This window comes from Monomorium pharaonis, chromosome 10 (genome assembly GCF_013373865.1).
Source record: "Monomorium pharaonis isolate MP-MQ-018 chromosome 10, ASM1337386v2, whole genome shotgun sequence".
In the NCBI taxonomy this organism is placed as follows: Eukaryota; Metazoa; Arthropoda; class Insecta; order Hymenoptera; family Formicidae; genus Monomorium; species Monomorium pharaonis.
The window spans coordinates 12,061,166-12,076,824 of record NC_050476.1 but is presented as its reverse complement, the minus strand read 5'-3'; the positions used below and the strand labels follow the sequence as shown (position 1 = coordinate 12,076,824).

Below are 15,659 nucleotides of genomic sequence, written 5' to 3'. Positions count from 1 at the left end.
TTAAGAATGTGGATTATTAATATTAGCAAAATTTTAACGAGAAACTTGTGGAAAATGATAACAAACTTTTTAATAAAAAAAACATGTTTGGTTTTTATGCGACATAAAAAGATCACATTTAACAAATCAAACTTTCGCCTAGGGATTCTTAAAGTAGAGTCCTTGCTCTTTAATTTAAAAAAAAGTTCATGTATTTTAGATAATATTTTGCAAAGTTACGTCACTTTGAAAATTGCCTAAAAATTTGATTAAAATTTTTGTCTTGTTTTTTTTTGCGCTAGTGTATATATTCATAAACATAACTTTGTAATTTAAGAATTTATATTTTCTTTACATGTTATTAAAAATTATTTCAACAAAATTGCCTAAAAATAATATTTTTGTGATATAAATACAAAATATATAGTTACCTAAGCGTGATAATAATATGGTTATTTTCGAGATCTTTAAGATGGTATATCGAAAAAATTTCTTGATAAATCATTTGTCACTGTACTTAACCTATAATTTACATGACATATACAGGGTATTCCATTGAATCATTTCTATTTTATAGAGAGACAGGGTGAAATTTTAAACTAAAAAGTTCTTCACCAATTTTGACTCAGATTATTATTTACTGAATTATATGAAATTGATCAATCAGACGACGTGCGGCCGGAGTATGTAGAAGCGCAGCGTGCCATGATGCTCCACAGGCTCCACACGCTTATGATACAATCCCTTATTTAAATTTATGCCGGGGTCTCGTCCGGATAAATTACAATTACATGTAATCGCGTTCTCGCACGCGCGTCGCCAACAAGGTTCTGATCCACAGTTTGGTGCCCGCTCGTGAGAGGGCGCGGTCCGCCGCACTGCGTGCTCTCGTCATTGTGTTCTTGTGTGCAACGGCAACATGCGAACTAATAAGTCTCTGTCTACAAACGGAAATCCGCTCCACAAAAACCCAAGATGGGAAAAGACTAGTTTTCGCTCACTTCGACGAAGAAAGCATTCTCGAAGCCGGCATCTCTAGCGATCAGGTAGCGAAAACTTATCGCAGATCGTACGAGTCCGATTCGCACCGGTCGCATCACTGCTGCCGCATACGGTCCCGAAGTCGAATACGCGACAACTCTTCGAATAGCGCACGATTACCATCGACAAGAGAGACACTAACTAAAATTTTGGCAAAACTCGCAGCAAGAGGAACGACTAGCGACCATAGAAATTAGGGGCGGTATCAGCCCATACAAAAATTGTTGCTAAAGTTTATTGTTTAATACAATAATGCGAGCAATAATTATTATAATTATCAGAATACATTTACAAATGCATTTTGTAATTATATATTCACAATTGTAAAGCTTTCGCTGGTGTTTATTGTTTCCAAAACAATGATGTCCGCACTTTACTACCTTTTGATTCTTTGTGCGTTAATCTCGGTAAGAATAGGAGGTCGGCTCGCCGATTTCATACATAATTGGGAAAGATTACATTGGATTCGACAACATTCGACGCGATCCGGGGATACAAAATATTCTTTCTTTCCCCTTCTCCGGCTAGACCTTGTCTAAACGAATCAGCCCTAGCACCTTCAGACGCCGCGCGTTGCAATGATGACCGCCTCCCGAGTAAAAGTGTTATAGCTATCGCAGAATCATCAACTGATCAATTTTTATCATACTTTATTTTCGCGATAAATCATCGGGAGGAATGCGTCTCATTTGAAACTCGAAAGACTTAAATTTGTATATCTTTCCTTCCCACTTTAAACTAGAAGATTGGAGAACGGTTGTTTGTCTGATACTTCTAAATACGGAAATGGCTACATTGGATATTGAACATATTTGCTAGTTCCAATCTACTTTTTATACTGAAAATTCTCAGATTCCAGTGGAGGAAGTAACATACGAATTTACCATTTTACCTTTCAGTCTTTACAGCACTTTTTATTTTTACAAAAATTCTGCGTCCAGTCGAGACATTTTTGAGAGAGAAAGGCTTCGAATCCGTTGTTTATCTGGACGTCTTTCTTCTCCTAGGAACGTCTACAGCCAGCTGTTGCGATAACGTGCGAACGCACATTAATATTTTGTCATCGGGAGCGGTGTAAATGCTCAAGTATTTCCGGTATACCACTTATATTATCGTATTTTTCCATTTTTGCATCTGTGCTGCTCGTTAAAGTTAGCTTTGGAGTCATCTTTGTATCTACATCTACGTCTGGAATAGCGAGTAAATCGCGCAATTTAGGAGGCATTGGCAGAGCCTTCCTCTTGAAGCGTAATTGCAAGCTGACTGTTGAGATTATCGAATTCGATGTATCCATTGCTCTATAAAATATATCATAAAGATTAGCGTCACGTGTGTTTTCTATTGTGAAACTGTCGATAGTTTTTATAATTTTTGTTTCGCGTTTTAGACCCTTCTTCCAGCATTCTAACGGGTGATATGCTCATACTGATAATATCTGCATCGTGCATAAGAATCTTATATAATGTTGAAGGCATAGGGAGCCAGGAATATTTGTCGACATAAATTTTGGCTATAGAAGTGCAGAGCTTATTAAATCGTATTGGATCTATTGGTAGATGGCACGACAGAGCAACTAAGATTGTTTTCAAATTACATAATAATGAAGAATCTAGTTCCAAAAATTTGACCAGATGATTTGGGTTTGCGAAAGCTTTACGTGTTTTTATCATTTGTCGTATTAAATCCTCCTGGTTTTGGCTTGTCCACTATAAGCCCCAATTTCTCCCACAAAATTGATTTTTTTTCTTTTGTGCAAATAAGGTTTTGTGTTCTTCACTTCTAACTTGCCAGACCTTAATATTAGTTCGGTATTCAATGTGAAGAACCTATTCAAAGATTCTTATCTAGGCATGTAAAGGACTGAGTTTATACTGGAGCAAATTTGGTTCTGGAATGAAGAGTCTGCTTATTAGATAAATTATTAAAATGCTTGGGAGTCACATGACAAGTTGGGCATGTTTGCATCGATCTTGTATTAGTGATTTAACACCTTACCTTCGATCAATGTTAAAAATAAAGAGTTATGAATGCAAATGCGGTAAATATCATCCAATTGTATATCAATGACCTGGAGATTTTTTATTTGTTTCTCAATATCATCTTTTTGTTTTTGAACATCAATCAAATCCTGAACAAACTCTATCTTAATAGATCGACAAAATCTTGCAGACTGTGACGCGGAATTGTTCTACAAGATAAAGTTAGCTACCGATAATTGCAATGGAATGAGAGTTGTTACAAACAGATTTTCATCGTTAAAATGAACGTTTTCAGATGTCGATGCGTAACTTTGTTTGTATGCTAAGTGACCAGAGCTACCGTCAAATCCCCAAGAGCATATAAATACAGCTTCCGTGTCTGTAACATTAGCATTTTGCATATATTGAACAATTACTTCCGATTGCATTTTGACAATTTTTTTTACTGTATGATTTAAGAGAGATTGAAGCGAAACCTCTGCTTTGCTTTCCTATATAAGAATATCTTCCTTCAATGGTCTACATTGTGATTTAACTTCTCTAACAGTATTGTAAGACGGCCAAATATCTGCGCCAGATGATATCGATTCTAAGCGTGTGTCTATATATACGCTTTTCGATAATGAATTGTTTAAAATGCAAGAGCTTCCTTCGGGGTTTTTCGTCTGAATGAAACTTGAGAGGTGTCTAACAATTTTCTGATTTTTTGCTGGTTGCTTCGAACTTTGTACAACTTTATTAAGAATCTGTACAACTTTATTAAGAATCTTAGATAAATTAACATACCTAGAGTGTCTCTTAGCATAACAACTTGCATGTAGTAGACGATGAAGATCATGTTTTAATTTGGCACTAATCGCTGAGGCATCTCTTTGTTTTGATTGATCAGACTTATTGTGAAAAGTAAGTGGTGGACAACCAGAAGACGCGTGCGCAGGTGAAATTGATTTCTGAGCTTTTGTTTTTTAATAAGTTGACATTGTTTGAGTTGACATGTTAATTTTGAATTCCAAATCTAGCCACTCAACATTACATTTTTAAAATTTATTTCGCACTCTATGTGCAGCTTGCACATGAATGAAATTTGTAATTCCATTTTGATCTCGGAGACGATATAAGAGCTCTTAATTGTTTCTTCCCCTCATCTTTAATATCTTTTTTGACATAATTTAATTTTGCGAAAATATAATGCATGCCAAATTCTACAATGTTATTTTGCAAAATAATATTAAAAATTTCTAGTTTGGTGAATTTGGTCATTATTAGGGTTTGAAATTTGGGACCAAATTTCGGGGCACTCGGTACGCTAAGTATAGCTGCTGCGTTAAACGTGGAAGTTGAATATCTATATGACCTGAAGCAGCAACTCTGCCAAAAAGGGAAAGTGAAGAATTGACCCGGGAGAGTCATTAATACTCTGTGTTGCATTTTGTGTACGCGAAACGGAGTCACTGCGCCGCGTAGCGGTAGCGTCGTCGAACTACTCGGCCTGGCATCCGGTACCTGATAGTTTTTATAAGTAAGCAAATATTGTAACAACATACGTTGCTTTTTAATGTATTTTGCCATTTTTATATAAAAAAATTAAAATTATTTATTATTTATTAATATTATTTAGTAATTTAAATAATAATTTGTTTTGACGGGATTTCACTGACTATAAAGCGCCAGAACGCGCGTTAGACGCAACTTTTTCTTGAGATGTATCGATCGGCTCCCGCTACATTTGGTCGCGCGAAAAATGCTTCGTGTATATACTATTTTCGTAAATAGTAAATTTTATTTAGAATATTAGTTTATTTAGAATATTAGTTTTGGAGATTAAAATGAATTGCGTAAATGAAAAGTGGCAAAAAGTTGTATAAGTACGTTATAATACATAATATGAACAACACATTCATACTTCTTTTTTTTTTATGATGAGTTGTGATCGATTATGAGTAATTGGTATACAAAATTGTGCTAGAGAGTTTTAAGCTTTTGTAATTGGTATACAAAATTGTGCTAGAGAGTTTTAACTAATTAAGCTGATAATATTAGGAATTTGTATGCAATTTTGATTATTTATACATGTAATTTTCATGTATTTTACTCATTTCTACACTGAAAAAAAATTTGGTTGAATTAACTGGAATGTGAATTTCCGGTCTCTTGGCCCACTGCGTCTGATTGACCAATTTTATTTATTAATTTAGTAAATAATCTGAACCAAAATTGGTAAAGAAACTTTTAGTTTAAAATTTTACTCTCTTTCACTCTGTAAAATAAAAATGATTCAATCTAGGACACTCTGTATATTTGCTACAGAAAGAAGAGGTTACATGTAAATGTATGTATTTTGCAATATTTTTTTTCTATAATTTTCAACAGTGTATTTTGAGTGTGTTGCACTTAACGCTTGTCACTCGCGAGCATCTTTGTTTAATATTTGATAAACAACAAGGATGAAACGATTCCTCGGTCGTTGCACAGTGAAAAATAACGATCACTCGCGAGCATCTTTGTTTAATATTTGATAAACAACAAGGATGAAACGATTCCTCGGTCGTTGCACAGTGAAAAATAACGATCAAATGACATCAAATCAAATTAATGCTTTTTTGAAAAAAACATCAATTTGACATCGTTTCGACGAGTCATTTCTTACTAGGTTTTTTTATTTTACTTTAATTTACAATGAATGATAACACAGGCACACAAAAAAAAGTGGTTGGTCCCGGCGGACTAGATTAGTCAATCCTTATGTATTTCGACCCGCTGAATCCGAATCCAAGGTCCGAATTGCAAAGTTAGCTCGCATTTCTTAACCTAAAAAAAAAATTTTTTTTAAAATGTTGGTCCGGCAAACCAGACTAGTTTATTCTTATGTATTTTGACCCGCTGAATCCAAATCCAAGGTTAGAATTGCTGAATTGGCTCATTTTTTCCTAACCTCAAAAAAAAATTTTTTTTAAATGTTGGTCCGGCGGACCAGACTAGTCTATCCTTATGTATTTTGACCCGCTGAATCCAAATCCAAGGTCAGAATTGCTGAATTAGCTTATTTTTTCCTAATCTCAAAAAAAATTTTTTTTAGGTTAGGAAATGCGAGCTAACTTTGCAATTCTGACCTTGGATTCGGATTCAGCAGGTCAAAATACATAAGAATTAACTAGTCTGGCCCACCGGACCAATATTTAAAAAAAAATTTTTTTTGAGGTTAGAAAATGCGAGCTAATTTTGCAATTTTGATCTTAGATTCGGATTCAGCGGATCGAAATACATAAGGATTGACTAGTCTAGTCCGCCGGACCAACCACTTTTTTTGTGTGTGCCTGTGTAATTAAAAAAGAATTTTTTTTGTGGTTTGAAAATGCGAGCTAACTTTGCAATTCTGACCTTAGATTTGGATTCAGCGGGTCGAAATACATAAGGATTGACTAGTCTAGTCCGCCGGACCAACCACTTTTTTTTTTGTGTGCCTGTGTTATTAATAAAGTTATTATATAAAATATAAATAAGTGGTTTACGCAAAACAAAATATTTTTTATTATTTATGAGAGTTCTTTTTTGGAATATACATTTTATCTGTGAAACATTTTTATTCCAAATTTTTAACGAATATAGAACGACGATTAAAACCTTTTGAAGATTATTTAAAAGATTGATTTTTGACAACATATAGTATGTCAATATTATTAGCGGGGAAGTTTGTTAGAATAAATATTTACTGGTCGAATATGTATGGTAAAGTATTGTTTAGGCCCTACATTACGAAAACACATCACGTATCGTGAAACGTTTTGGTTGTAACTTTTTAACGAAGCACGAGTGACGACAAAAGTTTTTTTAAGGTTATTCAGTGACTTTGATAATATGTTGCACGCGTGTTGTTGCACACGTTGTTCGCTATTATACTCGACCGCGCGAGTCAGCTGATCTAGCTGGATTATTAATCGTCTCGTTGCTATGGGGAAAGCGTTGTTATTAAATGACGTTTCTCGAGTTGTCAAACTCGTATATTTGTGTGTTGGAATAAATTTTGTTTCTTTCCCAACATTACGAGTGTTATTTTCCGCGAGCGATGGACGAGCGAACAAGCCGACGTAAATTTTACAACATCGAGGAATTCTTATAACGACGACACACTCGCCGAGGAGGACTTTCTTTCAGATCGGGATAATTCTTGTGGAAATGAGTGCGACAGAAGCCGTGCTGATAAAACTGCAGCAGTTGCGAGAGAAACGGAAACTGGAGCGACAGGAGCAGCAGATCTTTCGCGCCGAGATCGAAGCTCGTCTTCTGGAGCGCAAAGAAGCCCTGCAAAGGTTGGAAGAGCGACTCCAAGCCACAGCTAAGTCTAAATTTTCGAGGGCGCGGGGAAAGCGTGTGCGGGTGTAATGCGAGAGAGTTTGGGAGTAAAAATTAAGCCCGACACTTTTGACGGCTCGGATTCGTTGCGAGAATTTAATTTGCGCGCGCAAATCAATGGAGTAACACGTCGAAAACGGTCATTTTATCATCGTGTTTGCGGAGAAAAGCGCGTTAGGTACTGGAATCTGTTGATTTGAAAAATTTAGAGTTTTTCGAGTTTGAATCCAAGCTAGAATTGCGTTTTGGGGAAGGAAAATTTACCCAAAATTTTTATTTGCAATTTACCGGACGAAAACAAAGAATAGGGGAAGATTTTGCGACTTACGGCTTTGAAAGAGAAATTTTCTTGTTTACCTTACCCTGAGTGTCCTTTCGTTATTTTGGACAAAATAGCATGCGCATAATTTATTTCTTCTTTCTCCGATGGTTTTGTAAAAACGACTTTACAATTGGAAGGAATAACTTTTTTGAAATCGGCTGTCGAGAGAGCAAAGGTCGTTAAAATTATTCAGGGGAAAATTTTGGTGAGGGTGGCATTAAATTGAGGGCAAAACAGTGAGAAAATTCTGTAAAACAAAGCAGAAACGGAAAAGAATGCTAATCTTGCGAGAAGGTGGAGCATTTTCGAAATGGATGTCCCAGGAATATAGAAAACGCATCTTAACTGATCAGGGAGAGATCAACTTATGTTTAAGAAAGCAGGATTCTCCCTCCCCCTTTTTTTAAGGAAGTTGTTTTGAAATATTACAGAGTTTGTCGCGGCTAATTTGATAACGCTTAGGCTGGAAACGAACGTTGGAGGCGGAAGGGAAAAAAAAGATATTGAACCGTCTTGTTCACGGTTTTCGACCGTGGTTTTTTGTTAGACTAAGGACGAATGCCGAGACGGGGACAAGGGTCCTTACAGGGCGAAAGGAGTCCATGGGAAGTATGAAGAACTCTTTTCCACTCTTCTTCTGGGTATTGCGCCCTTTTTTCTTGTCCGAAAAACAAGAAAGAAGGGCGCAATACTTGGAGAAGAGTGGAGCGCTGGGGAGAAAAGGAAGAAAAAATCCACATTGAGAAACTTTGCCGTAAGAAGCCAAGGTTCAGTCTATTGCTCAGGCAGCTGGACACTTCCTTAAACAAGATGAATGAGGAGTAGCGAGAAGAAGGAACCGAAGAAGACGCCGCTTGGTAATCTGCAGCGACAGCTTCGGATAGAGCAGGTGTTGAGGTGCCAGGACCGAAGAGTGTTTCTCGAGAAAGTCCTACCTTAGAAACTGTCGGGACGACAATTTCGAAGAAGGGAGGCAGTGTTGCACACGTCGCCCGTTATGATACTTGGTTGCGCGATTCAGCTGGTCCAATATTACCGATCGTCTTGTTGCCATGGGGAAACCGTTGTTATTGTTGTTAAATGACGATTCTCGAGCTCGTGTATTTGTGTGTTGGAATAAATTTCGTTTTTCTCTCAACATCGCGAGTGTTATTTCCCGCAAGCGACTGAGAGTTTAAGTGAGTGCGTGGACAGTGAACAGAAGTGTGAGAGTGACGCGAGTGAACGCAACAATATATTAAAGTAAAGATCATTGGGACTAGTTTTCAACATTGGTATATTTACCTAATAATCCGAATAAAAATTGTGAAGTCAATCTTGAGATCTTTAGTCAAATTTGAGATTTCCATAAAAAATCTTTATGGCTTCAAATTTATCAGTCACACGCATACACGCAAAGCTATTTGTCTCTCAAAGCCCAAACACAGACTTTTGCATGATGGAAAATTTATAATGCATAAGAAAATTAACTAATTAGCTACCTTTATTTCTATTTTGGAGAGAGAAATATGAAATTCTAATTTATTGATTCTTTTATGCATTATTTATTATGCAAAAGCAGAGAGAAGTCTGAGAGGTGTTTACTTTTAGGTGATCCTAAATTTTGATACACCCTCTCACAAAGTAGACATGAATTTATAGTCAATCTTCGGTTTTCAACAAGAACCAATGAGAACGGGTGAAGAGGCAATAAGAGCGAATGAAATAACAAATAAGAAAGCGAGACGACAATAAAAGCTTAATATAACAAAAAATTTAGAATCTCCACGTTGGCTGTGTAGTTTATGTTTACTTTGTTAAAAGGTGTATCACATTTATAAATCACCTAAAAGCAAGATATGACACACACATCGACATAAAGAATGGACTGAGAATTGCAATAGATGTTTTCTGTGATGATGTACTAAGTACTTAAATACATATTGTACTTAATTATGTTAATTTTATATTTATTTGTAATTAGTTAATTTTTATATCTATATGTTCGGAAATTAAGCTGTGAAACGTTAACAAATATTTTGAGATCTTTATTTATATAAATAAAGTAATTAAAATTTTTTAGATTTTTGATAAGAAATTGTACAAATCTTTTTAAACGAATAAGATGTTGCCTCTTCTGAGAAAAGATGCAGCAATATGCATTTAAATAGTATATAATAGTATGTAATAGGAACTTATTATTTATTAATATGTTTTGCTTATCTAGCTTAAATTCAAGCTTAAATTATAAAAGCATAAAAATAAGTGAGAAAAAAACAAATTGACAATTTAAGCCGATGTTTACAATCGAATCTTACTTCAAAACTATCTTAAGATGTTAGGCCATGATTGATTGATGGCATATTAAGCTAGTACAATACGATCTTCAATGTATAAGACTCAACTATCAATACCAGCTTTAGCAAGCAACTTATACTTTCATATTTTTATAGATTTAAGCATTTTACTAATTTCAAAATGTTTAACATTATATAAAGAAAATTTTATTTATAAATCCATTTTAATGAAGATATCAAGCTTAAAGAATTATTTTGCTTGTATTGGTACCTTACTCCTAAATGTTGGGGGAACATGTTACCATAGTTTATACACATATAAAAATTTTATAACATATGTTGTGTTTGTTTTGGCGCTTAAAGCACTTGTAAGCATCATTTGTCTTTACCTAATACTTGATAAACAACAAGGGTGAAATAATGCTTACAGTATTGTGTGTAATCATTATTCTCCTAAACTTCTCCTAAATATAGTTGTCTAATCCCTGATCAAGTTAAAAAATTGATTTTTGCAAAAATAAAGTTTTGAAAAAGATTACTTTTTTTTTTCAAGATTTTCTTACCGACAAAATTGAAAAGTTATTTATCGAGATAAAGTTTCGAAAACAACTTCTCTCCGATTTTTTTGAAACTGTATTTTTACGTATTTTGGTGCGCTGATTACGAATATTATAGCGAAAATTGACACAAATTTGATTTTTATGATGGAAACCATGAAAAACAATAAAAATCACCGTTTTTTTTTCTATTTATTTCTATAAATAATGGGAATTTCGAAAAATACTTCAGATAAGAGTTGTAGATCTCATTAAAATACACATTTTATGTTCTATTGATTTTTGCCATAAAAATAATAGTTTTTAAGGAAAACGACGTTAAATGTTCAAAACTTTATATAACTCATCTAACACAAATCAATCGACACTTTTTCGCTGTGGTCACACACACACGCGGAGGGGTGCAAGGAAGGGCTTCGCCCCTCCTTCCCGCACCCACTCCGCCGGTAGGGCTGCCCTGAAAAGTCTCAAACTCTTGTGGTACAGTACAAGAGTGGACCTCGCTACGTGTGGAAAGTCGCAAACCTATGTGGTACAGAAAACACGCGGGCGAAGGAGGGGCTTTGCCGCACTCCCTTCCGTTATTAACTAATAAACTAATAAAATTAATTAATGAAACTTGAATTGTGTTATAAAATAAGTTTTATGAAGATTTGACGTCGTTTTTCTTAAAAACTTTTCTATGGCAAAAATCAATAGAAGATAAAATATGTATTTCGATGAGATCTAGAACTTTTATTTGAAGTATTTTTTAAAATTCCCATTATTTACTTTAAAATAATAGAAATAAATGGAAAAAACCGTGATTTTTATGGTTTTTTTAAATAGTTTACGTCGTAAAAATCAAATTTGCGCCAATTTTCACTATCATATTTGTAATCAGCACGTCAAAATATGTAAAAATACGTAGTTTCAAAAAAATCGGAGGTAAGTCGTTTTCGGAAACTGTACTCATTTATCGCATAAGAGAGAAACATGTTGTGAATATCTTTTAACAATTTTAAATTAAATTAAAAATAGACAAATTATTGTGTGTGCGTGCGTGTATACATGTTTGCCAATAAAATGCTTTCAAAATTTTATTAAAAAAGCACATAAATTTTGTAAATATGTAGTTTAAAAATGTCTCTTACCTCTTTAATTTGCTCTTTTTAGCAGGATTAAAATTATTAAAAAGTATTTAAAAAATTAATTTTTTAAAACCTAGAGAGTACTTTCTTAATTTATTTAGTTAATATTTGAGAAATATATAACGAATAATTGAAGAATATTTTACTTACAAACACACTTTATAGGACTCTTCAAGAACATCCTATGTTACTTCAACTGTATCGTGATCTCGTAATCACACAAGTTATATCGTCTGAAGAATTTTGGTCACAACATGCTGCAGAGTATACGCAAGCTAAAAAAATTCAACGTCAAGAGATAGGCGTTAATAGTGCTTTTCTGGTAAGTACCTTTTTATGACGCCAGACTCTCCAGCTTAAACAATTTAAGAGAAATCACTTAATTTTTTATTTAAAAGAGCTGTAAATAAATAAGTGTTGAATATTCTAGGGATGTATCTCCGTCAACCAAACGTTAAAAATTTCTTTTACTTTAAAATTAAACGTATCTGGACCCATATTTACCTAAACGTGTTTTAAATATTTAGTTGAAAATGAGAATACAAGAATACAATTCTAAAATATCTCAGGATGATTACAATAACTTTAGTTTCTTAAGACGAAAATGGTTTTTAAAGGTATTTTTTAAGAGAAACACGAGAAAAATAATTTAAAAAATCTCCATTATCACTAAAACGTTCTTTTCTTTTATTAAGGTATTATGTCAAAATCGATTTTCAATAGATTTTGAAAAATTTGTTATACAGATAGATCAAGCGGTTTTGCATAACTGGTTGAAATTTTAAAACGATTTACAGGGCCGAACTTGAGGTATGAAGTCTCAAAGTTGAGTCTTTTAACATAGGGAAGATGGACCGGACGTAAAAAAATTGAACGTTATGGCTTATAGGCAAAAAATCCCGTTAATAGATTTTTAAAAAACTAACATTTGTTAGAATATATTATTTAAATTAAATTAAAGCAAAGTTTACGATGATTGCTTATGCCGTTTCTACATAAATCTAATCGAAAGATCATTATTTTGATCCTGACTACAAGTAGCGAGTGACTCACTCATAGCGTAGCGGTAACGTTGCACCGCATGAACGAGAGTGGGAGAGAGAAGATAAAGCGAGTATTTGCATGTGAGTCTAACTTCCACTTTATTCCACTCGCTGCTCTCGTGCATTGCAACGTTGCTAGCTTTCGTTCACTCTGTTTTGAGATTGTGTATGTTATGTGCAGCCCAGTGATGTTCAAAGGGAGTAAGTCCCAGATACGGACAGTAATAAACGGACACAGCAGGTTGAATGAAACAGATACAGTCGCAAATCCATGTGGTGCAGAGAATGCTTTGTACACACGAACACACACACACGAACACACAAAGTAAAAAAACGGTAGATAATTGAGTTAAAACGGTAAGCAGTAAATTTGTTAGCCAAAACGGTAAATTTACCGCTAAAACAGTAGATCTAACAACACTGGTGGGCATATCCCGTACTTAGGCAATAAGCCGATTCACCACACTAGTTGCTTTCTATAACGCAGTTTCTAGCAGCGTTCCTAGCAACGATTTTTGCAACAAAAAGTTGCCAAAAATTTTTTGCAACTAACTTTTGTTATAATTTGTTATAATTGAACAATTTGTTATAATCAAATTAACAAATAATTATTTTAGACTAAAATAAATGCCACTCAATTCTACGCGAAAAACGTCAACAAAACATGTATAATATGTTCATGTAAATACCCTTATTTATTACAAAAAATTTATAAACAATTTCTATGTGCATATAACCGCTTTGTTTCAAAGCAAAGCAAATCATGATATCGAAAAAGTTGCAGTTCCTGGCAGCGTTCCTAGCAATGATTTCTGCAACAAAAAGTTGTAAACAAATGTTTTAAGCAATTTGTTATAAACATTTTAAGTTGTTTAAACATTATATTTGTTATAAAGATTAAAAAAAATTTTTTTTAAATTAACTTTTTGTTGCAAAAATTATTGCTAGGAACGCTGCCAGGAATTGCGTTAATATTTTTTCAATATCGCGACTTGTTTTGCCATGGGACTTAATATATTAACTTGATTTTGATGTATGTTGTCAAATTCATGATCTTGAGTGATCTTCAAGATATATTAGCTATTGTCATTATTCTTTAAAAAATTATTAACAAAAATATCTCATGTAAACGGAACAAAATTTTTATCATTTGAACCTCAACTATAGTATTTACACAATAAGCAGGGTAAGAGATTACTTTGCGTAAAAAGTCAATTTATATGGAACAAATAACGCAAAAAAATCATAACAGAGTTAGGATATGTTATAATATAAAAACATATTAAAATCGAGTTTTTATACAAAGATTTTTATTTTGAAAAATGATATTAATTTTCTTAAAAAGTATAAAATTGAAGTAAAAATTTAGTTAAAGTTTACTTTAAAATTAATATTTTTATATCAAATTTTGTCTGATAATGTTTTATCCGACTATAGCGCTTTAAAGTAAAACAGGTATGTTGATAAAAGAAATAATTTTGTAGTTTAATTTATAGGTTCGGGAAAAACCGATTTTTGTTTTTTACTTTTTCCTCGAATTTTTTTAGTTTTTTTCACAATGGTAGAAAAATTTGTTTGGAAAAATTGTGTTCGTAAAACTAACATTTGCTTTAATATTACTAAATAACTAGAGTTAGTTTAAAGTTAGACTGTCTTAAATTGTCTGTTTTTAAAGTACTTTTTAATTAAAAATAATTTTAATTACAAGAAAAACATCAAATTACAGTAAATAAAAACAGAATTAATATATTTTTAAATAATTTATATATTTTTTAAGTAAAACATTTTATCTTCAAATTAAATTGTAAATCTATAAGTTGAACAAAAAGCATATTACATACAAACTTTATAAAATAAAAATAAAAGCATTTACATGTTTTAAGCAGATTAAAACAAATTATAAAACTTTTAAATAAAATTATAATTTTTTTTAAAAACTTAACCTTATTCAGAGTTCTAAGAATTAATGTTTTTATAAACCTAATATTATAAATACAATACGTGTGTGTGTGTTCGTGCATGGTGTGTGCGGAGGGTGATTAAAAGTAAATGATACTCAAAATCTGACAATAATTCTATTATCGTTACAACGCGCGGGCTTTAACGGCGGTCGGGATAGACCTCGCCTCACCATGCCTATCTCTCGTAGAAGCTTTCATCCACGGACGCTCGCCTCGGTATCAAGCACATGGTTCGGACTCTCGGTAGGTTTGCGGCGAGTGAATTCCGGTCGCCCTACGCCCTATCCCGTCGCTATACTTTATTCTCTATACAACTCGACTATCGGCTCGACATGTTCCCCGAGGGAAGGAAACAATAGGCGAAATTATTATTATCTAAGAGACGGAGATCGACACGGCCCTACTACACGGTGACTCTAACCTCGATATATCCCGGTTACTATTAATTCGCCCACCGAACGCTTGGTAGGGTAATTATACAATGATTTCTCACGAAATGCCGGGCCGGCCGTCTCCGTCCTTACCGCATGGTCGAAATGGTGGCCTTACAGGTACGGTGACGTTGTCGATGGCCGTGGAACCGCTCTCTATGTCGTCTCGCCGAACAGTGAGACGGCGTGAGGGAGCGGGGACACCGCGGGCATCGATTAAGATCTGCGCATTGTTCTCGTGCAATGATCCTCGCATCGACTTGCGCGCTGATAGGGTGTCGCTCCTTCTCTTACGCTCCTGCGAGGCGAGGGCGCCTCCGGTCACAACGCCGCGCAATTCAAGGGCCGCTGGTTTCCACGGGCCGATGGCCTGCTGCCAGATCTTTCTCTTTTGACGGGGTTGGCTTGGGGTTGATCAGGCCCCGGCCTTCCTGAGGTCGGCCTCGACCGCCGTTGACCGCTCCGGCGGGGATCCCTTATCCGGCTTTGCGTGATGTGAGGGCGCACGCTAATCCTCCCCAGCGTCGTTCTCAGGAGTGCTCCTCTCCGGCTTGCCTTTCCGGTTTCTGCAAGAAAGCGACATACGGTAG

General features: G+C 34.6%; 1 protein-coding gene across 4 annotated transcripts in view; it reads left to right on the top strand.

The window, feature by feature from the left end:
* The window catches only part of LOC105839008 (general transcription factor IIH subunit 1), a 90,288-nt gene that overhangs the window by 41,833 nt on the left and 32,796 nt on the right, over positions 1–15,659 (top strand). For all 4 annotated transcript variants that reach the window (XM_036292936.1, XM_036292937.1, XM_036292938.1 and 1 more), the window contains one exon: positions 11,800–11,956. In XM_036292936.1, coding sequence (XP_036148829.1) covers positions 11,800–11,956 — 157 coding nt within the window. The remainder of the gene's footprint in view (positions 1–11,799; positions 11,957–15,659) is intronic.